This window comes from Monodon monoceros, unplaced genomic scaffold (assembly GCF_005190385.1).
Source record: "Monodon monoceros isolate NGI ecotype Baffin Bay Population unplaced genomic scaffold, NGI_Narwhal_1 Super_Scaffold_12, whole genome shotgun sequence".
NCBI lineage: Eukaryota > Metazoa > Chordata > Mammalia > Artiodactyla > Monodontidae > Monodon > Monodon monoceros.
The window spans coordinates 1783641-1807749 of NW_021703768.1; the positions used below are offsets into that span (position 1 = coordinate 1783641).

Consider the following 24109-nt stretch of genomic DNA (forward strand, 5'->3'; position numbering starts at 1 on the left):
AATCAACATAGTGCACTTTTTCCAATTTCTTTCTTTTCACCTCTTTGGGCCTTTTTGTTTGAGGTGTCATTCTTGTAGACAGCATATGGTTGGCCTTGTTTTTTATCCAGTCTGACAATCCCTGCCTTTTTTTTTTTTTCTTCTTTATTGGCTGCGTTGGGTCTTCGTTGCTGTGCGCGGGCTTTCTCTAGTTGCCGCGAGTGGGGGCTACTCTTCCTTGCGGTGCGTGGGCCTCTCATTGCGGGGGCTTCTCTTGTTGCGGAGCACGGGCTCTAGGTGCGTGGGCTTGAGTAGTTGTGGCGCACAGGCTCAGTAGTTGTGGCTCACGGGTTTAGTTGCTCCGCGGCATGGGGGATCTTCCCAGACCAGGGCACGAACCCGTGTCCCCTGCATTGGCAGGCGGATTCTTAACCACTGCGCCACCAGGGAAGCCCCCCTGCCTTTTTTTATCTGGTTTGGTTTAGCTTGTCATCTCGTACTTCTTTTCTGCTTGTCCCCTCTGTTCTTTGCTCCTGTTTCACTCTTTTGCTGAGTAGTTTTTGATCCCACTCTATGTGCTTTGCTCATTAGTAGCAACTTGGTGGTTGAATTAGGGGTTGTAGCATCATGGTCTGTCTCCAGGCAATGCTGTACCACTGCACAGAGGAAGCTCTCAGCATCACCCTCCCTCCCCACAGCGTTCACACTGTTGTCATACATTTGACTTGCAATGTGTTCTAAACGGCAAATGCGTTCTCAGCACTTTTTTTTTTTTTTTTTGGCTGCACTGCACGGCTTGTGGGATCTTAGTTCCATGACCAAAGTGCCAAGTCTAACCACTAGACCGCCAGGAAACTCCTGCATCTCAGCATTTTTGTTTCACACAGTGGATTATCTTTTAAAGAGATGTAGACAATGAGAAAAAACATATTGATAGTTACCTGGTCTCCATGCAATAAGGACCAGGGGAGCCTGAGCCTAAGCCCCCAAGCCTGCCTTTCAAATTGCACCTAGCACAGGGCTTCCCACACTCTCTTCCTTCTGGGCTTGGATAAGTCTAATATTTTATATGTCTGTCCTTTAAATGACTGTGACGAAATCCTGTGCCTTTCTACCAGGTCTCCCGATCCGTGATTATGGAGGTTTGCAGGTCCGAGTGTGCATGTGTGCCTGTGCTTTTTCTCGGTTACCACGTGAGGGTGATGGTTACTCTCACGTGAGGGGCTCCAAGCTTGAGGGGACTGGAATTTTGGAAGCAGCCATCAGTCACAACAAGCCAGCCGGAAACCCCGAATAATCCTGCCATGAAAGTCCCTGAAGATGCACTGGGTAGCTCCCCAGTGTCTACACTGGGGTCTGGGGCTCAGGAGGGAAGGGCATCCACTCGCAGATTTAATTTTTGCAGATGCCGTGTGTGCAGACCCCTCCTCAACACTGAAAGAATTGGGGGCTGGTCCTTCTGCGGGAGAAGGTGTGGGCAGGTGTGTGGCCCCATGGACCCTGAGAAGCGGCCAGCTGGGGGCCTCAGCGTGGAAGGAAGAGGGGCCTGACTGTGGGCGAGGGGGAGTCCGCCCACCCTGGGGAGGCCATCGCCCTCCTCAGCGGGGTCCACGTATGGGCTTCAGGGGGGGCCCCAAACACCGCAAGCTTGACTGGAGCTCACACCCCACCATCCCCTCCCGGATCCCACGGGTGACGTGGCAGTGGACCCAAGCATCTTGGTACACCCACCCCCCTCGAGGGTTCACGCGGAACAGACACACTGAGAAGACTAACAGCCTGCCTTTTTCAGGCAATTCTTTTCATGGCCTTGTTCCCGCCCCTGCTCCTCTCGGTTTTCCTCATCAGAGGACTCACCCTGCCTGGGGCGACCGAAGGACGGACCTACCTATTTGCGCCCGACGTAAGTGGGTCCCGAATCCAAGCCCCCAGGGGTCCGGGCTCTGGAAGCACGCGAGCCGGGTCCCCTGCCCAGCCCAGCTCGTCCCAACCCCTGGCTGTGGGAGCAGAGGTGCGGTCACAAGGAGGGGCAGCCTGGGATCCCAGGGGTCAGGTTTGGAGGGGAGGGAGCAGAGGAGGACTCGGTCTGGAACATGGGGATCGCTATGAAATGGGGGTTAAGGGGGGAGGCCGGCTGGGGACCCACACGTCCCACCCCTGGGGCCCTCGTCCAGCAGTGCAGCCCCACCAGGCGAGGACCACTGGGCCATTCCACAGTCTCCGGGGCCGCAGCATCCCCGGGACCCCAGGGGCTGCCCGGCTCATCCCGCAGCCTCCCAGGCAGAGCCCTGCCCGGGGGAGGGACAGGCCCCTGGTACGCAAGCAGGTGGAGGTTTGCCCGGTCTACCAGCAGAAACATCAGGCACTGTGTGCACGGGGGCCCCACCTGGCCCTCGAGTCCTCAAAACCCCGGGCCTGAGGGGAGCAGTACAAACACCCTGAGTCCGAGCTGCTCAGCCTTGACTCCCAGCCCCGAGAGGGCGGTGCCCCTAGCGCTCAGGGCCACACGTCTCGTGTGGCTGGGACCCGGGGGGCCATTACACATCACGAACAGGCAGCCGGAGTTGGCCATGTCAACTGCTCCTCGTGTGCGGTCCCAAACTCTTCTTGGGGCCTGAGTAGGTGGCACTGCTCGTGGGAGTAGTCCCAGGGACGCTGGGAACATTCCAGAACAGGAGGCACTGGGCCAGGGCAGCTTGTCTGATCTCGGGCCCCTATCTCCTTGCAGATGCAGGTCCTGCAGAGCCCCCGGGTGTGGCTGGATGCAGCCACCCAGATATTCTTTTCTCTGTCCCTGGCCTTCGGAGGAAACATCACTTTTGCAAGTTACAACCCGCCCAGGTAGGACCGGGCTGGGGGCAGGGAGCCAGGCTTCAGAGACACACACCAAGCACTTCTTTGCCGTGGCCTCCTGCCGGGGATGGAGAGTGATCTGGTGTGAGCTTCTGATAAGAACAGATTGTCAAGATCTGGTAATTTCTGAGTCATCCCCTAAGGGCCGGGCGGTTGGGGCCCTCTGGGGCAGCTTCCAGCAAGTTCCGGAGCGGCTGCAGGAAGAGAACCTGGGTCATCAAACCCCGGAACAAGGCCATAACAGGGGGCTGCCTGTGTGTGACGCATGTGGCCATAAAAGCAGAAATACTGCCTGTGTCCACCTCCTTGTTACTTAAAATAGACGCCAGGCCCACGCCCTTTTATGGATGGACTGGCCGTGGCACCAGGCACGACTGCGGGCCAAAAGCCACTCGGGGCGGCAGTGATGAGCTTAAACCTACCTCCAGGTGGCTGTCCGTGGGGACAGGCGTGGGGGGGGGGGGGGGGGGGAGGGGGGGGGGACCACGGGGTGAGTGTGAGCCATGAAAGTCCCTGAAGATGCAGGGAGGGTGTCGGCGGGGAAGGGGCTGAGCTGTCCTCAGGGCACAGCAGCGCACCGTGCTCCAGGTCGAGCACCGGCGGCCCCCGGGGGCCCTGATGACACGCGTGTCTGCCCAGGAACAACTGTAAGAGGGACGCGGTGACCTTCGCCCTGGTCAACGGCATGACCTCCCTCTGTGCGCCCATTACTGTCTTCTCTGTCCTGGGGTTCAAGGCGGCCAGCGACCACGGGCGCTGACTGGACGGGTGAGCACGGTGCCCTCGGGCTCTGGGGCGAGGCGGTCCCGAGCTCAGCCCCCACGTGGGGATCCCCCAGATGACCTTCTGTTTCCCCAGAGCAGTGGGGTGGAGGGTCCACCCAGAACCTGGGATGGGACCTGACCCGGAAGCAGGGTCCTTGCAGAGATGACTGGTTAAGGTGAGGTTGTTCTGGACAGGGTGGGTCCCCAATCCAATGGCTGGTGTCCTGATAAGAGACAGGAGGGGGACACACAGACACGGAGGAGAAGGCCGGGTGACCACAGAGGCAGAGGCTGGAGGGACGTGGCCACAAGCCCGGCGACACCTGGGCCCCAGGGGCTAGAAGAGGCAGGAAGGACTGTCTCCTGTAGCCTCCGGAGGGAGCGCGGTCCTGCCCACGCCTTGATCTTGGACGGCTGGCTGCAGAGCTGGGAAAGGATGAATCCCTGTTATTTTAAGACTCCCCAGGCTGAGGTCGTTTGTCACAACAGCCCCGGGAGCTGACGCTGTTAGGATGCCCCCACCCTTGAAGTTACCACGTTAGACGGACGGCCTGGTGGCCTCCAGACATGGTTTACCGGTTGGAGCCCGTCAGAGCTGCACAAGCCTGCCCTTTGGGCACTGCTAAACGTCCCCACGGCCTCGGACGGCCAGCGGAACGGTGGCCGTGTCAGCAGAGCGTGGGGGGATGCCTGTCCTGACCCTGCTCGGCTGCGCTGGGGGATGAAGGGCAGCCGCCAGGTGCTCCGGGCACTGCTGAGCAAGTGCGCCTCTTGGAACGTTCCGGAGAGGCTGCAGCGTCACCCCCGCGGGACAGCAGCTCATCCCTGTCTCCTTGTTGCACCTGGGACACTGGACAGCACTTAAACAGCAAAATCACCGACAAAAATGCGAAAACCGCAGCCGCAGCCAGCCTGGGAGAGGCTTGTCTACAGCTCTGCGGATGAGAGGGCAGAGTGTCCCGGGGGCCTGGCGGGAACGGGCGCGTCAGCCACTCTGGACACGTCCGCAAATGCCCTCGGGATGGTGTGGGGACTGGATGCAAGGTGACAAGTTCCTTCTAGCGAGCAGGAGAATTCGCAAACGTGGAAGCCCCGCGGAGTCTGAGCCTCGAGCCCTGAGACAGACGTGGAGGCACAAGAAGAGCTGCCCCCCCGCAGCCCCACCGCAGCAGCTCTAGGAGCGCCACCCCCAGGGCCATCGGGCCCTCGAGTCGGGGAGGCAGGGAGCGGCAGGTCCATTTGTATCCGGGCCCCGAGGCTGCAGGCTCTGTGCCCCGTTTGTGCGTGAGGCCGGGCCTCCCAGGGCCCGCCCCTAGGGCATCTGCTCCCCCCACCTGCCACCCTGCAGAAACATCCTCTGTCTCATCAACGCCTTCAGTCTCCCCAACCAGAGCATCTCCAGGGAGGACCACGCGGCTGCCCTCGCGCGCCTTCACTCCACCTGGCCCGAGCGGGTGGCGGGCTCCCCCTGGAGGCCTGCTGCCTGGAGGACTTCCTGGATAAGGTACCCCAGGGGCTGTGGCCAGGCTGCAGGTGGCTGCAGGCGTTGAGCCGGGGTCAGCAGTGAAGGGATCGGGGCTGACCCTGTGACCCGCTTCTCTGAGCTCCTAGAAAACCCCACGGCCTAAACGCAGCAGGTCCAACGGGCCCTGCCCAGCAGGCGGGGATCCAGGCTGACCCGAGAGTGGGAGTTGTGGGCGCCCAGAGCCCAGGGAGAGGGGCCTGAGCGTAGCCACGGAGCCAGGCTGTGTCTGGAGGAGACACGCACGGGGCCAGCTGATGCGGGGACAGGGACAGCAGGCCGGGGGCAGTCAGGGGGCAGGACCTCGGGACAGCGGTCGGATGGGCTCCTGAGCCCAAGGCCCCCAGGCCCCACGGCACCTGCTGCAGGGGATTTAGGGGCACAGGTCCCCTTCCTTCAGAGGTGCACCTGTAGTTTGTTATAACACAGCCTGACTCAGGAGGGGGTTGGTGCGCACGCGTGCCCCGGTGTGGATGCGCTGCGTTGCAGAGCGCCCCGGGCACAGGCCTGGCCTCCATCGTCGTCACGGAGGCGCCTCCACATGCCGGGGGCCCCCGTCTGGGCCGTGTTCTTCTCAGGGATGCTGTTCAGCCTGGGCCTGACGTCCACGCTCAGGAACATGGAAAGCGTCGTCACACCACCCTTGGACTTGAACGCCACGCCCAGATGGGTCCCCAAGGAGGCCCTGACAGGTGAGTGGACAGCCAGGCCTCCCTGCAGGGCCTGTCCTCACTGCCCTGCTGCCTCTACCCTCTGTCCACTCTGCCCGATGTCCATGAGGGCGCGAGGGCCCTGACCCCGCAGCTCTGGCTCAGTGCCTCAAGGATCGTCACAGGGGAGCTGAGGGTCAGGGAGGGGACTCCGTCCCACACTGCCCACGGAGGCCACTCCATCCGAGCACGTCCTCCAGCTCCGTAGGTGCAGGGGGACATGCTGGGGGGAGTGGACAAAGGGAGATGCCTGAACATGGGGGTTGGGTCCAGGGCTGGCCCGCCTGCTTCACGCTGCGGGCGGGAAACTACTGGCTCGAGATCTTTGACCGCTACGTCGCTTCCCTGGACCTGAACCTCTTCCCGTTCTCCGAGGTGGCTGGTGTCATTTATGTTTATGGGATGAAACGGTGAGTCAGCTTCCAGGGGTCCCGCCCCTCTGCTCCAAGCGTCCCCAAGTACACACGTGTGGGCATCGGGCAGCCGGTCTCCTGGACAGCTGCGGGATGACACGGACCATCTGAGTTCCCTCCCTAAACAAACCTGTCCACAGATGCACCCCTGGGACCCACTCGCTGGGCTGTGGGGACGCTAGTGACAAAACGACCAGTCCCCAGCCATGCGGGGGGACTCCTAAAGTCCAAGGACAGGTGGACACTAGGGCACCAGGAGGCCCCACCCAGGGTTCCAAGCCCCACCATCCTGGAGGCCTCTGAGGAGGCCCCACACTGGTCCTGCCCATTCACACCTGGCCCGGGCCTGCGGCGCACCTGTCACTCACACCTGCCCTCACATCTGTCACTCCATGGCCACTCACGCCTGGACTCACACCTGTCACCCTGACCGTAGCCCTGCCCAGATGACCCTGGACGTTGTACCTTTAGGAGATCCTGACAGGCCCCAAATGCCAGGGCCTCCATGCTGCTCTGTGGGCACTGGGACAGCGGGCTTGTCCCCGGAGGGATGCTGCCCGCCTCGAGACACCGGAGTAAGAGGCAGTGGTCCGTGGTGATGAGGGGGGAACAGTGAGGCCCTGGACTCAACGGGTTGTGGGTCTCAGAAGGGGACCCTCAGGAGCCGTGAGGAGTGGCCTGGTGGGGGGGGAACAGGAAGGGGAGAGGCCCCAGGAGGGTCGGCTCCTGGGTGGCTGATACCTTCTCCTGGGTCTGCAGTGGTTGCTGCACATCCTGGGCCTCTGTCCCCATCCTGGGGGCCCGGGTCAGGTGCCGCCTTCCCTCCCGCAGCGGGCCAGCGGAGGGCTCTCTACCCCTCACAGAGCCGGAGCTCCCCGCCCCCAGCGCCAAATCCACGGGTCCCGCCGTTCCCTGGGCCAGGCTGACCTGCCCCTCTGGCCTTCCCCACACATTGGCCTGGGGGTTGGGTCTTCATCAGGACCCCAGAAGTTTGCCTGGTCCGGGGGCCACTCAGGAAGATGTGGGGCAAAGGTCAGAGTGGAAGCGGGGCAGCCCCATGGGCTCCATCTTTGTGGCAGGACAGAGGCTACTGGTCGAGCGGCTGGGGGATCTGAGCCCGTGGCAGATCTGAGTGTCTCTGTGGCAGGTTCTGTGACGACATAGCGTGGATGACTGGGCGCGGCCCGGCCTCTACTGGCAGGTGACCTGGAAGGCTGTCAGCCCCCTGCTGCTGCCGACCACCTTTGTGGCCTACGTTGCCCTCCTGGCCAGCTCACCCCGGGCTGCAAGGCCTGGAACCCCCAACACGTAGGTCTCTGGGTGGGGGTCCGGGAGCACCGGGGCCACCTCAGACCCGGCCTGGTCCTTCCCTGGTGCCTTCCGGGGCCCAGGGGGCCCTCATGGTGGACATTCGTGCCCTAAGGGCCACGTGGGCTGTTTGTGCTCTGAGACCCCCAGATCCCCGATGTCCCCGGGGGCAACGGTGCCGATTTCAGCAGCCCCAGTGACCTTGGGCAAGGGCCTCAGTCGGTGGCGGGAGGACAGGAGCAGTTTCCAGACTCCGGTGACTTCGCAGGTCCCTGAAGCCCCTCCCACAGGGACGTGGCTTCAAGCCACACTTCCCCAGCGCCGTGGGGATGGGCTCTGCAAACGCCCAGCTGGGTCCCAGACTAGAAACCGCCACCGAGCCGGTCAGAGCGTGAGCCGCGTGGGCACATGGCCCCGGCTCGAGCCAGCTCTTGGCCCCAGGCTGTGCTCTGAGCCGCGTGGGCCCCGCCAACCTGCCGGCTGTCCGGCGGCTCAGAGCTGCCCCAGAGGACCAGGCAGGCACGGGACGAATGGCGCCATGTTTCTCAAAGAGCTTCTCGAGGCTGTTGTCCTGTCCTGTCCAGGCCGTCGTCCTGTTTGCCACAGTGCCTCAGCTCGGGTGGCGGTGCTGCCCCCCTTACGGGGGGAGCGTAGCGTCTGACGATGCCCAGCGGATCAGACCCTGCAGCCCCTAGGGGTGTGCGGAGTGGCTGTCTCCAGAACCCGACGCCCCAGATCCCAGGCCTGTCTCAGAGCCAAAACCCTACGAGAGGCTCCGCCAAGCCCCGGAGCTTCAGCTGCCCGAGTCCCCGCTGCCCCAGGGAGCGGTCCCCGGCCGTGGGCCTTTTCCATCCACCCACCCTGGGTGCTTCGTCTCGGGAAGAGATGGGGTGAAGCTGCCCCACACAACACAGCCCCTGTGGCCGAGCGTCCGCCTCGCTGCGTCCGGGAGTGGAGGTGGGGGGGACCTGTCCCCTGTCCGATGCCCACCTTGGGGCATTGTGTCCTGAAGCACAGTCCCCCTCGGGGCAGGAGAAGGCCTGCCCGGGCTGGGTGCAGGCCACCTGCGCGCTCCTGTCCTTCCTGCCTGCACTGTGGGTCCCGGTGGCCCCGCTGCTCACCCGGCACAGACAGAAGCGGCAGGACAGGCGTCCGAAGCTGCACGGCGGTGGAGGGGGCGGCCGAGGGCGGGGCCGGGGTGGCAGGGAGGGCCCTGCCTGTGCCAGAGCCCGACCACGCCAGCACACACTCGCCTGACCCGAGGCCCGTGGTCGTTGCTCCCGACACCGTCGCGCCCTCCAGACCAGCTCGTGGCACAGCCCAGCTCTGACATTGCAGTCCACGCACTTCCCCAGATGGGGGACAGCCCACCGTCTGCCTCCTGGGGCCTGCGGCGGGTGGCCAGGCACTGTACCCGGCGACTCCACGGGCAAACAACGGGGGTGCCGACAGCCAGGCCAGCGGTAGGGGGGCATCTGGGAAAGCCCAGCCACACCCCACAGCCGAGGGGTCTCGTGCCACGCGAGTTTGGGAGCTTGCAGGCAGGGCCGGTCTCCAAGGAAAAGCAGACTGCGTTCTCTGCCACGAGGCCCCGCCCCATAGAAGCCCCTTTCTTTACCTAGAGCCCCGGAGTCACGGGGAGGGTCTGGTGTGGCTGCACGTGATGGGGACTCTCGGGGGCGTGGGTCCGTCTCGACCGATGTTCGGGCCACCCAATGCAGAGAATCGTCACAGAAGCACGGCCCATCCCGCTCTCAAAGGCCAGGGAGCTGCGGCGAGAAAGCCAGCAGCGAGGCCGCCTCTTCCCAGGCTTGGCTCAGAAGCACTGCCTTTTATTCTTCAGAGACTTTCTCAGTCAAATGTGTCAGGAATGATCAAAAAGGCCGATTATCACGCAGGTTTCGACTGCCTCCAGGGGGAGGCCACCCTCACTCACACCCGGTCCTTCCTTCAGCCAAGACCTGCCCATGCTTGAGCCCAATCTCACCTCCACCCGCCCTCCTCCGACAGCCAGAGGTCAGCTCTAAGGCGCTGGGCACTGGATACACGGGCTTGCTTCCAGCCCCCAGCCCCACGGCCTCACTCAAGGAGACCATGTGTGTCCTTGGTGTCGTGCTGGGAACACTTCCCACTAAGCTCCAGCCCTGGGCGGGGCAAACGCTGTCCGTGGTGCTGAATCACCCCCAGCTGACAAGTACCACGGTGAGGCCAGGCACGCATGAGGGGCCCTCCTCACCCTCGGCAGCCCAGACCCCAGCAAACAGAAGCAAGTGCACTACAGCCCACCTAAGAGTGCCCCCAAAGCGAGTCCTAAGCCGCACGGGGAGCCCGGGGCCCGCACGTTGCCCACTCCGTGCCACACTCCGTGACTCGTGGCCCCTTCCTCCATCAAAAAGCCAACACAGCCGTGAGTCTTCTTCAGCCTCCCTCCTCCACGTTCAGGGACCCTGGGCTTCCAGTGGGTCCGCCCAGGGGATCCGGGATCACGTCCCGGCTTCAGGTTAGCTGATGTTACAAACTCCACCTGCACCTGTAATGCCCCTTCGCCACGTCCAGTGACATGGATTCTGGGGTTAGGGTGTAGCGTCTTTGGGGGTCATTATTCTCCCGCCAGCGCCTGGGGGACTCTGAGCTGCCAGGTCTGGGAAGCCCTCTGCTCTACAGTGCCCTTCACAGGTGAGCGTCCCATGGCTGGGCGCCAGCACACACCAGGGCTATGGCGGTGAGGGGAGCAGAGCCGTGGGGCTGAGGGCCCCCGGGCATCGTCTGTGCCCTGCTTTCACTCCTGCCCCTCGTGCCTTTCACACCTTGGCTTCTCTGGCTGTGCACACATCTGGGTGCACGGGAGTCAGAGGCTCCTTCACCTGCAGTTCAGACCTAGGGAAGCCCAAGAAACTAGATGTTTTTTCTTTGCTTCTCAGAATTTTATTATTTTCATGTTTCACCCTGAGGAGACTTGGTAGTCTGCATGGTGATTTTATAAAATAGATAAATCAGAGTGAGGTCTTACTCAGTTGAGCCTGACCAGAGCATACGCCCTTTCCAAGGGTTTTACACTTTAGTAAAAATACAAGTGACTTTGAGTAAAATTGGGACAAAATGCATGTAGTAGACAAACAAGGTTCTAGAGGCATGTAGAAGTCAGAAAACTGAGCCATGACTGACCTGTTTCTGGAAATGCCAGAAACAGGTCCAGGGGTGCTGGGAGCCTGTGGTGGCCGGTGGCGGGTCAGTGGGGTTCAGCTGTGGGGTCCAGGTCACCTCCCCCTGCACGGGGAACTCTCCGCTTCGGGCAGCAGGTCAGTCCTTCCCAGCAGGGGCACCGCCAGGCCGGCAGCAGGTGGGTGGGGTCAGTCCCACACTGATTATTTATGATGCGCTTGTGGACTTGGGTCCATCATAAACGCTCGGTCACTCGGGCGCTGCAGCAGTGGCAGTAAACGGGCAACAGCCATAAAGCCCGGCAGGCGCCCTGCACTCGCGCTCAGCTGATCTGGGCTGCGTTAGCACCGACCCCGTCCAGGGTACACTTGACGGCACTGCCACGTCACGTGGACCCATCAGGGACATCCTGGAAGGAAGCCTTGGGAACTACTCAAGGTCGTCAAAATGCTGCTTTCCAGCCTCCGTGTCGTCCCCGGGCACAGGGCGGATAGCCGGCCCCCAGGTCACCCCCTGAGCTGCCCCTCCTGCTGTGTGCCCCGCAGGGCTCTGAAGGGCACAGCCTCAGTGCAGACAGAGCAGGGCAGGCCCGGGCGCTGGCTTCTCCAGGTGGAAGCGCCTCACGGGGACCTGAGGCCGGGCTGGACGCGGAGGCGGGGACCCTGACGGGCTGCTGCGAGGGTGGTCCGCTCTCACACAAGCCCCCTGGCACCTCAGATCCTATTGGTGTCGGCTGAGCCGTGTCCCTGCAACCTCGCCCTTACCCACCTCCTGAGCCCTGACCCTGACGCTGGACCCAGCCAGCCTCTGTCAGCTCCATCCCGGAGGGTCACTGCATGGAAGACAGCCCCCAGACCAGCCTCCAACTTCCCTGCCCCCCAGCAGCACCAATACCACCTGGAAATAGTTTGATTCACATTCCCAGACCTGCTGGGCCGGAACCGTGTGTGTGGGCGGGTGGCATCTGTGTGGTCCACCCCCCACCAGGGAGCCCAGGTTGAAATCTGCCCCTTGCCTCCAAGCCCCCGGGCTCCCTGGACAAGCCCTCTGGGGTACTTGGCCATGGCCCGGTCAGGGGCTGACCACTGTTCTCCCCGGGTCTTCCACACGGCCCCCCGAGGCACGATCCTTGACCTTGAGCAGAGCCCCATATGCCCCGGCAGTGCAGGGAGGCCCCCGTGCATGAGGAAGACTCCCATAGAGACCTTTCCCTCGGGGACCCGAGCAGCTACCCCCTGAAGAGCCCCCAGCTTCCGGGAGGCCCTGTTCCCAGGCCTATCGTGCTCTTCCCCAGGCGCTGTGCCCGAGTCCGGCTAAGCGGATGTGACAGCACGTGACCAAAGGAGCCCCACAGCGGTCAGCACGCAGGTCACCCAGATGACAGAGGGGGGCAGACGGGGTGGACAGCCAGGGACTGCCTGCCTGAGCACGCCCACCTGCCCAGGTCCAGCACGTGGGGACAGGTGAGGAGACAAGCACTCTGGGGGAGGGATGGGGCTGGACTGGGACGGCCCTCGCTGCCCACTCCACAGAGCCCTCGGGAAGGAGGAGAATCCCACGGTCCACTGAGAAGGTAACGGGCAGAGGAGAAACATGCTCAGGAGGAATCCCGATGTCCTGGACCTCAGAACTTTCCTGTCCGTCCTCTCCCACGTGTCCATGGAGCTTGGCCAGAGCTGGCTGCAGCAGTGGGGGGTGCTGGGCCGGGCCCCATGGGAGCGCCCTCTCTGAGCCACCCACCCCTCCCTCCACATCCCCCCCACCAGGAAGCCCCCTCCGACCCCCGCCAGGCCGAGAACCCACGTGGATCTCGCACCCCAACAGGTGCACGTGTTTGTAATTACAGAACGCAGTCCTCACTAGTACGCGTTTTAATACAAACTCAGAGAACGGTTGTAAGCTGTGAAACCAATCAGCAAAGGCTCCTTTCACTGGGGCGACAGGGCGGGGGGGCAGGAGGTGGTGCAGGAGTGCAATCAGGACGACCTGGGCCATGTGCTGAGAGGGTACCAGCGGGGAGGGCCCAGAGATGGGGGCGCGGGCGGGTGCAGAGCTTAAGGACAGGCGGGGTCGGAAGCAGGGGCAGGGCCGGGTGGAACCGGGCCTCAAACAGCTGACTGGGCCCTTCGCTTCTGGGGAAAGCGCCATGGGGCGTGAACCACGGATGCAGCCGGCAGAGGCACCCGGGGCAGGCACCGCTCCCGAGGTGGGTGTGAACGGCTGGGCTGGGCACTGACTGCACAGGTCAGCAGGAAGGAGCCCACGCCCACCACTCAGTCCCACGTGCCGCCCCGTGCCCTGGGGGACACATATGCCATCGCTCCAGACCGGGGCAGCCCCTGCAGCGAGGGGAAGGGGGCGACAAAGGGCCCCCCAGCCCCGTCCAGATGCCTGACGCCCGATGCCCGGCTCTCCCACCTGCCGCTTCCCGGTGGTCAGCAGCTGGAGAACAGACCCCGTCACGGGAAGGCCACGGCGCGCGGGTCCTGCTTCCCTGAGGACTTGGGGGCTGCCCCCTCCCACTGGGCTCCGGAGCCCAGCCCAGCCCAGTCTGTGAGCAGGGCTGCCGTCAGTCCAAGATGGTCTTAAAGTCTGCGGTCAGGGCCGGGTCGGCTGCTGCCTCCAGGGCGGCCAGAGTGGCCCTCGGGAGCCGCCGGCACAGTCGGGCTCTGGCTACAAGGCGACTGAAGTCAGGCCACCAAACCCCCACCTACGCCCCGGAGAAACCAGAGACCGCCCTTCCCCGGGGCCCACAGGCACTTACACTGCCAAGCACCCTGTGTGCAGGCGGGCTTGGGGCGGGCACCTCAGGAGGGGGCAAGCACCCCACCCCTGCCGGGGGCATGGGGACTGTCCGGCAGAGGCCCGAGGGGGATCTGGGTCAGGGGTGCGAGGAAGGACACACAGGTGGGGGGCTGCAGGGGAGACGGAGGACGAGGACCCGGGGCGGGGTGGAGAGGTGGTGAGACCCGGGTGGTCATGCCAGGCCCCTGGACGAGGGAGGGGGCCTGTAACCCTCGGGGCACCCGCACCCCTCACCTGGGGGCTCTGAGACCCGCCCACCTGCCCCTCAGACACAGAGGGGCCCCAGCACCGGAGGGCAGGGCCCGCACCTCACGAAGGGGCGCCTGGCACTCCACCCGCGCCTACCTGTCCGCAGCGCCCCCAGAAGACAGCTGTAGGTGACGCGGTGACGAGCTAGCTTGAGCAGAAAGGCGTGCAGGCAGAGCCACTGCGCGGCCTCGGAAGGAAACGGGCCGGAGGCGCCCTTGGCCCCCAGTGACATCCCTGGGGGACACGAGGAGAGGCTGAGGCCCCGCTGGCCCCGCCGCAGCATTCCTCCCCGGGGATACCAGGGGCCCCAGACGGTGCCCTCCTGCCGGGGGTCCCTCCAGGCTGATGGCATGAGTGAGGACTTGGGGGCGGCTGTGGGGGAGACTGGCCACTTCATTTCAGGGGCCACCCGACACGAGCACCAAGGAATTCTGAAAACGGAGACATTTTCTTCAACTTCTCCAAGAAACCTCCACAAACAGACGTGACGAAGAGCAAAGTCTGTTACACCCAGGACCTCAGAGACACGCACGGCCTGAACCTCAGACAGATCGGGAACGCCCAGGACGAGGTCGGAGGTGCAGACACAGGGGCTGCAGCGGGAGCGTTCAGGTGGGGACGCCCCCGAGGAGGCCGGGCCAAGGGGCCGTGAACCCAAAGCGAGCGGGCGCGCAGCTGCCGTGGGTGCCCCTCGCTGAGGTGGGCAGGGGTGGCCCAGGGCTTCCTGCGGACCCTGGCCTGGACTGACGCAAGCGCCCAGAGCCCCAGGGGAGGAGGGCCACCAGCTGGCCCCCAAGCGCCACGTCACTCTCCAGTCACGTGGCAGAGGGCGGCGAGCTGCTAGCAGGTTAAAGGCGCCCCGACACCCCATCTCCGCTGGAGAGGCAGGTGCTGCAGTGGCCGCGGGACACGAGGGACCCGGGACGGGCACAGGACGGAGCACGTGGGCGTGACCCCTCGGCCCGCCAGCCGTGCCCTGGTCGCCTGTGCACACCTGCGTTCCTGGCTCTCAGGAGGGCGTGGCAGCGGGACGAGGTGTCAGAGATGACCCGGAGGAAAAACGAGGGGTTCCTCCCGACTGGCTGATTAAACGGGAGCTGCAGCACACACGCGTGGAACCTGGGGATGTCAGCTCTGTCAGGGGCCCAGCCTCCCCAGGCTGCCCGGGGCAGGGCTCCCTGGAGACCACGGGCGGCAAGCCTGGCTCTGGGTCCCAGAGGCCAGCCGGCACGGTGAGTGAAGGACGGGGTCCACCTCCCCAGGATGGACAAGCAGCGGACTCCACGATCACCTGCCCGGCCCTGGTTCTTGGAGGGGGGCCGCAGAGCCACCCAAGGGCAGGGAACGTTCCGGAAGAGGGGCTGGAATGATCGGGAGCTGCATCCCGCCGTCCCATCTGGGGGCGCCTGAGGGTTCGGGACCACACACGCCTCCTGTGCACTGACTGGCCCTCTGCTCGCCTACCCGCCCCTGCCCCGCGGCCACCCTCCTCCCGCCAGCCCCTCCCGCCGCGGGGACTCGGGCCGCCCCAGGCCGCTCGGGCCTCCCAGCACCGTCTGGTGCACGGGAGCAGCGCCTCCAGAGCTGCCGAGGGCTCCGCGGAGACGCACACACGCTGCTTCCTCACGGACCCGGGGGCAGCGCGCTCCCCAGGGCGGGGCCGTCGCCTCCCTCGTGGAGCAGCCACCCGTGGACCCACCTGTAGGCCTGCAGCAGGAATATCTTGTAAACATTTGTGAAAACTGTCTCAAGACTGTTCACCTGGAGTCATAAGAAAAAGCAATGTTGGCGATACCTCTGGTGTTTGAGTTTGTCTTTTGCTTTATTGCCCCATCAAACGGAACGAAAAAAAGGACCATCTCGGTAAGAATCCACCAGTCTCTCCCGTGAAACCCGCCAGGTCCTCACTGGAGCCCCTCAGCAGCTGTGGTGGAGTCAGGCCTGCGGGCAGGACAAGGGGGAGAGCCCAGCCTGGCTGGACGACGGCCTGGGCCCCGCAGCTCCAGCGCTGAGGCCACAGCGGTCCTGGGCCCTACAGCCTGTGAGGAGGGGCCCGGGCGAAGACGGCGGGGCAGCCGCGCGGCAGGGTGAGGGCCGGGGGCCCTGGACACACACACGCACACTCACCCACACAGTGCACACCTGCGCACACAGGCACAGGCACAGGCACGCATACCCACACACTACACACCTGCACATACTCGCAGGCACACACTCGTTCAAACACACGTAAACTCGAGAGTGCACGTGTATTTGATGCCTGATGTGCCTCCACACACGTGCACGCGCCCGCACACAGAAACAGACACACGTGCGCCCCCAGGATCTACGAAGTGCGCGCGGACCTTCAGGCGATGCAGCTGCCCTCTGCGCTCTGCAGCCCCAGCCGCCCACGGGCAACCCGCACACCTGCAGGTCCAGGAAGAGCCCATGGCACTTCAGCCGCAGGACCGCCAGGAGTTTGCGACGCATGTTCCTCCCAGGCTTGAAGCCCTGCTTGAAGGTGAGACTCGCTCTGATCGAGGTCCCGGCGTAACTGCGAGACAGCGTGGGGTTCGTGGAAACACGTGTGTCCACTTCACACTCTGACCGCCACACACGTCCAGCCCATCGGCTGCGCTGGGCCGGAATGGGCGCCTGTCCCCCAAACGGTCACGGCTTCACGGGGAGCCAGACAACCTGGTGGACAGTTCATGACTGACCGGTGTGGTCGGTGCCCGGACATGAGAGGGGGCGGCGGGAGCATGGAAAGCGTCTGCACCTGCGTCTTCTCGGGAGCACCCCAGAAAGAGGACCAAGTGCAGCCCTGAGGGCTCCAGCAGAACCGCGTTACCAGCGCAGGACGGGGCACACCCGTCCACCACCGTCTTGACACCTGCGCTTTTTATTCATGAAGATGCACAGGTTCCTGTGTCCACGTGCATCGCGAGTCTCTCTGCAAAGCCTGAGGTTGGGCTGCGCGCTCTCAGGCTCAGTGTGGGGGAGGTGGGGGACGGGCTCTCAGGGGCCGAACTGCATCCCCCAAACTCACAGGTTGAAGCCCCGACCCCCGAGACCGTCTGGGGATAAGGCCTTTAAGACGGTGATTAAGGCAAAATGGAACCATAAAGGTGGGGCCCTAATCCCATGGGACTGGTGCCCTAAGAAGAGACACTGAGGGGCTGAACACAGAGGGTGGCCGTGTGAGGCCTTGGGGAGCAGATGCGTCCACACGCACTCACAGGAGAGGCCCCAGGAGAAACCGGCCTGCGACACCTGGACCTCAGCTTCCAGCTTCCAGGACCGAGAGACCGGAAATGTCCGTGGTGTTTTTTGCGGCAGCCTGAGCTGACCGAGGCAGGGACCCAAGACTCTGTGTACAGAGCAGGCCACACGCACGGCAGCCCTGCTCCCCGACGGGCCAGAGGTGACCACGAATCCTGGTGCCCAGTGAGACCACGGAGACCCTTGTATGGCAGGTCCTGGAAGCTCTGGTTCAGATCCACATGCTTCCCGGCGGAACACGCTGTGCGCCCCCGAGTCTGCCACGCGATTTCCTTTTATCAAAAACGCCCAGAAGGTACTTCCCTGGTGGTCCAGTGGTAAAGAATCTGCCTTTCAATGCAGGGGACGCAGGTTCGATCCCTGGTTGGGGAACTAAGATCCCACATGCTGCAGGGCAACTAAGCCCGTGCGCCGCAACTACTGAGCTCGCGCGCCTTGACGAGAGAGCCCGCATGCCGCAAACTACGGAGCCCACGTGCCCTGGAGCCCGTACGCCACAACTAGAGAGAGAGAAACTCGCACACCACAACTAGAGAAGTGTGCACGCCGCAACGAAAGATCCCGCGTGCTGCAACCAAGACCCGACGCAGCCAAAAAACCAAAAAGCGCCCAGAAAACTGCTCCCCCGAAGAGTCCATCCCCTAGTGCCCACCGCTGGCCTGTGACCCCCCTGGGGCTTTGGGCCCTGCCACGCGGGAGGACGCACAGAGCTGCGCGGCGGCAGAGCTCACCTCGAGTGGTCACAGCGCACCTCCAGGGTGCGGGTGTCCAGCAGCAAGCCGCACCAGGGGAACAGGCAGTGCGCCGGCAGCTGCAGGGGGGCCGCGCCGCCCAGGCCACTGTCCTCCACGGGGAAGTTCACCACCGTCTTCTGCAGGTTCGCCAGGCAGCCATACTCGGGCACGCCGTGGACCAGGGTCCTGCAGCAGGGGGGCCACGTCAGCCACCAGGCAGAGGGGACGCCACCCGCGGGTCTCGGAGGCACAGGTCAACGTCACCTAACAGCCCAGCGAGGCGGGCGGGGACTGGAGGGCTGGGACCATGAGCCCGCGAGGAACGCCAGACACAGCCCTGCTCTGGCCTCCAGGCTTCTGGGCAAACAAGTGCCAACGATTAGAGGCCAGGGTGGACAGGCCAGCAAGGGCAGAGGCAGGCAGCGGGGAAGGGGAGCACGGAAGCCCCAAGAGCCAGTCCTGAAGGACGAGCGCACGCCTGGATGGCCCTCCAGGTAAGACAGGTGGGCGACTGAGCTGACGGGTCGTCTGGGACCCGGGAGACACGGGGCTCGGAGGGCAGGCAGAGTCCAAGGGATGGGTCCTCTCTGTGACGGCCAGCCGATGTGTCCACCTGGCGAGGCTGAGGTCCCCAGGTGTGCACACTCGAGTCTGCATTAAGACCAGGGGGTCTGTAGGTGGGGCTGACACCTGCAACCAGCCGGCTTTAAAGGAGGACACTTCCCAGAGTGGGGCGGGCTCACCCATCGGGGAAGGGCCCTGAGAGCCAAACGGGGGTGTCCTGACTGCGGGGGTCGCCCACGGACTGCAGCCCCAGCACCTGCCCTTCCTGCCACCCGCCCCCGGGTTTCAAACCTGCCCAGCCAGCCCCACCATCACGCGAGCCAGCTCCTTTGCAGCAAGTCTCCTGGACGTGTGCCTGTCTGCTGCGCCCCCTGGTGGGACCCTACGGACACGCTCAGAGCTACCTCCCTGCCCAGCCCAACGACCACAGAGCAGCGCCGCTCCCAGAACTTCCCATGACAGAGGCGACGACCTCTGCGCTGTCCCCTCCGGTGGCCACTGGACACGTGTGGCCACTGAGCTCTCCAACTGTGGCCGGTGCCCATGCGGACCCGCGTGCAACACGGGTTTACATTTGCAGTGTCCTGTGCTGGGGCTGCCATAGGGAGCCCCAGGGCATCACAGCGGGCGGACTCTACAGGCTTCAAGCCTGGGGTACCCCGCAGGCAGACACGGGATACGCGGTTGCTGTCCAGGTGGGTTTCTCCAAAGGCAGCCCAACGACCAAAGTGACCAAAGTGTCAGGCTCGGGGACGCCTTGAGGGCTCAGTTTTGAACTTTCTCCTCCCTTGGAAAACCACGCTTTGAAACAAGCCCCCAGACTCCCGGGACGGATGGGGCACTGTGGCCGCAGCCCAAAGGATCCCAGGTGCCGGGTTTGCTTTGGGCACCAAGCCCATGCGATCCCCCTGCCTGGTAACCCCTCCTTCTTGACACGTCTGAATTCCCTGCTCTCGCAGACGTTCTCCGTGGGGAAGCCACAGGTGAGCCGTGCAGGCCTTTCCTCTTCCGTCCCCCGTGGTGCGTAGCGCACAGCCTCTGCTCCGTCCACCACCAGTGCGTCATGGGCACCGAACCTCCAAGGAGCCTCTGCAGACCCAGCCCTGCTGCCTGAGCTCCTGCGGTGGCACCTGCGTCCTGACGGCCACGCCAGCGACAGGAGGAAGTGACGGCACTCTGGGCTCTCAGAGCCGCGGGACCACAGCGTGTGACACTCCCCAGAGATGCGACGTGTGGGGAGCATGGACGTTCGCACACAGGTCCCACCGTCGTACGTGGGCCAAAACGCGCCTGCAGAGACACACGCGTGGGGGCCCTTACCTGAGGAAGGCTTTGGCTCGTGGCAGGTGAGGGGTGACCAGCAGGAAGTCGTCCACGAAGCGCAGGAGAACCCTGGACACGGATTGACCCCGAGATGAGGGGGACCCTGAACGCACTGCTTTACGCCCACAGGCAGCGTCCTCCCACAGGAGCCAACGCTGAAAAATTTAATGTCTGTGTTCCCGCGGACACGGATAAAGTGACCTTCTCCAAAGAATCTAACCAAAGACTCTGGTTTCTGTGCGATTCGGCTCCAGCTGTGGATGCCGAGCAGGGGCCCTGCAACTGGGCCGGAAGCACACGAGCTTGGCGCTGGTCCGAAGCCCCGGCCACACAGAAGGCCACGTTTACTCCCCGCTTGAGGCCTGCTGACCACCTCCTGTGCACCGTTATGAGAAGAAAGGGTGAGGCCCGGTCTACATCCAGGAACAAAAATACAAACAGGCCCCAAGCAAGGCAACACCCGCCAACACAGAGGGTTCCATACCCATCCCGCTGGATTCCGGGGAAGAGCTCGTTCTCCATGTCTCCGTAGCAGAAGCTGCAGAGCAGGGTGGACAGAATGGAGCCCTGGGGGACCCCCTGACACTGGACGTAGGACCTGGGGGGCAGGACGTGGTTAGAAGGTGGGCCAGCCACGGTGGGCCTCGTGCTTATGTCGTAAACACATGCACAGACGTGGAGCACAGACATACATGCACACGCGTGCCCACGCCGCACCCGCCTGGGGGAACATGAATCAAGATTTATCACGCTCCCCCGTGAGGCCCTGCCATGCCTCGGTCACACGTGGCACGACCCCTCTCCACGAAGGTCACAGCGGGTGGTGGTGCCCCTGGGGAGGAGCCAGGGGCCACAGGCGTGGCCCTTCCCGTGGAGAAAGTCCTCTTCCCACCCGGTGCCATTTACACGCGCGTGCAGACGTGTTCCCTTTGTCAAAATTCGCCCCGTTGTGCAGTTAGCACGTGTGCCTCCCCAGGGTATACGTGTTTTTTTATATTTTAACGTGATTATCTTTAAGTGCTGTAATTACTGAGAATATAATAATAATGAAAATACACCCTTTAACTAGAAAGTTTCCTGAGCGTGGCCCACGGTTAACGACCTCCGAGAAGGCGCCACGGCCCAGGCTGACCTCTAACGGCCGTGGCTGTGAGCCCGAAGCCCCCGGGGCCACTGCTCTCCCCGGTCGCACACGGGGTCCCGCTCAGGCACTCGCCCAGGCCGGTCTGGCTCCACACACGTTAAAAAAGTTATCTGCCGGCTTCTGAACGCAAGGACTTCCCACAACCGTGGGAGCCTTGCTCTGTCACCCGGCCGCACGGCCGCAGTGCCTGTCCGTGGCCGGTAAGGGGGAGCCGCGGGGTCCGGACTCACCTGCCACCGATCCTGACCACGTGGTTGTGGACCAGGCGTAGGAAGAGCTTGAAGAGGCTGCCGCCGGCCTCGTTCAGGGAGCAGCTCTGCGAAGGCAGGCGGGCGTTCACCAGCGTGGATGCCGCCCTGGGCCAGCTGGCGGGCCAGCCGGACGGCTTGCGGTGGGGGCCCCGGACCCAAAGGAAGGCGTCTGGTGTCTGGGAGCCTCACATCGTGGCAGGGTCGCCCAGAGACTATTGTGCACAAAGCATGGGGACCGCGAGGGCCGACCCGCTGCTGGCAAACCTGGCTTTGGGACACTCTGCTCACACAAGGCAACGGTCACTCGATGGGCTAGCTCGAGGCGGGTCTACGGGGCAAACCCTCTCTTGTCCTCCTAGAGGGAGTGGGCTCGCCTTCGCGTGACCTCGAGACCAAACTGCGAGCGAAGATGTACAGCAAATCTCAGAAGAGCCGCGGGCAAGAGGGTGCGTGAGGCCCAGAAGAGGGAAAACGTGACCAAAGGCAGCTGCAAGTCTCTGCCAGCCACAGAGGGTGTGCACGGCTGCCCCGGACCCAGCAGTGAGCAAGCGCCCGCACTGACCTGCTCGATGACCACGGCGTCCCTCAGTGAGCCCGCTGCCTGCAGGCGCTCCACGAACTGTCTCATGTAAGGCTGGAGGTCCGTGAAGGTGGACACCTGCTGGCCGGGAAGGCGGGGTGAGGCGAGTGGACGCCCCCCCTCCCCAAGCCCCGACAGCAAGGGCACACTCAGAACGGGGAACAGAGCCTGGGAGGCCCCGCCATGGCCGCTACGACCAGGGATGAGATGCAGAGCACGGCCGCCTGGGGATGCTGGGGAGGCGGGATGCAGGTGGGCTGGGGTCTCAGCCCTCAGGGTGCATCCCACCTTCACCCCGACTTCTCCCCAAGGCCTGTATCCACCGTGGGAGGTGGAGCCCGAGCAGAAAGTGGGGGCTCTGAGGCTGAAGATGCCGGGGTTCAGAGCCACGAAGCAGCTGGGACTGAGGGGCAGTTCCCAGGGGAGGGGCTGCAGAGAAAACACCCTCAGCAGCAGGCGCCCCCGGAGCCACGCCCAGCCCCTCCGAGGGGACCACACTGGGGAAGGGCCAAGTGAGGGAGACCAGGCACCACACTGTCTAGAATGGACCCCCGCCGAACTGAGGTCACGGCTCCACCACTGCCAGGAAAACACCACCCGCTCTGGAGAAAAGCTCGCAAAACCCTTACGTTAAAACCCCTATTTACAAAGTCTGGCACACCGGGAAAAAATTCCAAAAGCTACAGAATAGGCCTGTGTGACCAAAACCACCCACAAATCAGCAGACACAGACACGACAGAAACCTGCCTGCAGGCGATAGTTTCTGGCATTTTAAAATCACTCAAGATAACACTGCTAACAAAACAAAGATGGAGGATGTAACCAGAGCCCTGGAATCTGTGAGAAAATTCACATGGATTTCTAAAACTGAAAAACAGGCTGGCTAAAATTAAGAATTTCATAAATGGGTTTAAAATCAGAGACAGAAAAGAGCAGGCGAGTGAACCAGAGGACAGGTCTATAAATGCCCAGATTCCAGCAGAGACGGAACACGTTAAAGCAGCAGCCCAAAAATTGACTCAGAACAGACCCTGGACTGAACACCGCAGCTCTAACGAGAAACATTCTAAAGGAGCATCAGGGTCAGGGAGCCGGGCAGGTGCGCCGCTCAAGCACAACACGGCTTCAGCCCCACACTGAGGATAAGCTGGATCCCTCAAAACAAAAGCATCTCCACTTGCAAAAGAAAAGGTGAGACAGGCCGAGAAGGCGCCTGGGAGCCCACAGCTGCCCAAGGACTTGTCCCCAGAACGTGGGAAGATCCCCTAAGATGGATGACCAAGGAGACAGCCTGGCAGCACCGGGGAGATGGGATGGGCACCCCATGAGAGGACACAACCACGTGGCCGGTACACAAGGTGCCCAGAACCGGATCTCCCCAGGCCGAGTCCCACAGACAGGACTGCGCTGCCCCACCGGGCGGCCGGGCTGCAAGCTGCAGCCCTGGTCCCTCGGTACCGCCAATACCGCCGCCAGGGCCCCCCTGCAGCGCCTGCAGCCGCGCTGGAACCTCTTGGGCAACATCTCCTAAAACTACACAAGCCTGGAATCCGCCCACGGTAACGAGGACTTTGTTTCCCAAACGGCACATCACGGGGATGCTGGCAGCGGCCTCACTCACGTCCAAAGAGGAACCGGCAAACGCCCACCCAGCGGAAGGCGAAACCTCACCGCTCACGGCGACCGCGGACAGAACACGGAGACACTGCTCTGGGCGGCTGGACCCCAGACGCGGCGGAAACCGGACAGGAGGGCAGAGTTTCCCTGATTTCACATTACAGAGTTAGAGACAAGCGAGCATGTCGCCGTGCTCGGGGTAGGAGAGGTGCCCCCGGGGGCGGGAGGGAGTCCCGCGGGCGCTGCTGTTCTGGGCCGTGAAGCGGAGAAGACGTCATCCCTGTCCACAAACCCAAGATCCTGTGTCGCACACTCAGGACTCGCAAACCATGCTCACCAGCGCCTTGTGCTGGGGTCTTCACACGCACCTTTTCCAAGAACTTCTGGGGGAACTCCCCCCCCCCACGCCTCCAGTACACACGCTGTTTCGGCCGGGGTGGGGTGGGGAGGTGATCCAAAAGCCTTCCCGACAAGCGCTAGGAAACCCCCCACCTGATGGCCTCGGGCTCAACCGAATGCCCTTGTCCCCTCCCAGCCCTGCCTGGGCCGGAGGCCCCAGGCGGCTGCGGCGAGGGGCTGCCCTTCCACCCTCGACCCACTGCGCCCACACGGACAGCAGCGCGGCCCAGGAGTCCCGGGCGAGGCGCCCTGTGGCACCTCCCGGCCCATGGAGCACACGCGGCCCTGCTGCGTGGCCGCTGGGACACCACGGAAACACGCGTGGCTCTGCTGCCACCAGGGTCCCTCCTCTCTGCTCAGCCCGGTGTGTAGTCGGGGCCCTGCGGCTGTGAAGGGGCAGCGGGAGGACAGTAACCAACGGGAACACCAAGAGTGAAGATGACGACCGTGCGTGCGCAGGCGGGGGT

At 63.5% G+C, this 24109-nt stretch overlaps 2 protein-coding genes across 2 annotated transcripts in view; one reads left to right on the forward strand and one right to left on the reverse strand.

Annotated features, from left to right (window-relative positions):
• Positions 1-11448, forward strand: part of LOC114891727 (inactive sodium-dependent neutral amino acid transporter B(0)AT3-like) — a 20261-nt gene extending 8813 nt beyond the window's left edge. Inside the window, 16 exon segments of the mRNA XM_029215993.1 lie at positions 1772-1882; positions 2708-2820; positions 3472-3600; positions 4945-5054; positions 5057-5100; positions 5608-5651; positions 5653-5810; positions 6109-6238; positions 7389-7417; positions 7420-7506; positions 7509-7549; positions 8567-8747; positions 8852-9012; positions 9560-9751; positions 10734-10889; positions 11257-11448. Of these exon segments, the coding sequence (XP_029071826.1) occupies positions 1772-1882; positions 2708-2820; positions 3472-3600; positions 4945-5054; positions 5057-5100; positions 5608-5651; positions 5653-5810; positions 6109-6238; positions 7389-7417; positions 7420-7506; positions 7509-7549; positions 8567-8747; positions 8852-9012; positions 9560-9751; positions 10734-10889; positions 11257-11448 (1878 nt within the window).
• A 1123-nt stretch (positions 11449-12571) lies between these two features.
• Positions 12572-24109, reverse strand: part of TERT (telomerase reverse transcriptase) — a 20735-nt gene continuing 9197 nt past the window's right edge. The window contains exons 7-16 of the mRNA XM_029219023.1: positions 21608-21703; positions 21025-21110; positions 20135-20248; positions 19648-19719; positions 17761-17949; positions 16175-16301; positions 15465-15526; positions 14760-14884; positions 13862-13999; positions 12572-13384 (exon numbers count right to left, since the gene is read on the reverse strand). Of these exons, the coding sequence (XP_029074856.1) occupies positions 13281-13384; positions 13862-13999; positions 14760-14884; positions 15465-15526; positions 16175-16301; positions 17761-17949; positions 19648-19719; positions 20135-20248; positions 21025-21110; positions 21608-21703 (1113 nt within the window). The 3' untranslated portion in view covers positions 12572-13280. The remainder of the gene's footprint in view (positions 13385-13861; positions 14000-14759; positions 14885-15464; positions 15527-16174; positions 16302-17760; positions 17950-19647; positions 19720-20134; positions 20249-21024; positions 21111-21607; positions 21704-24109) is intronic.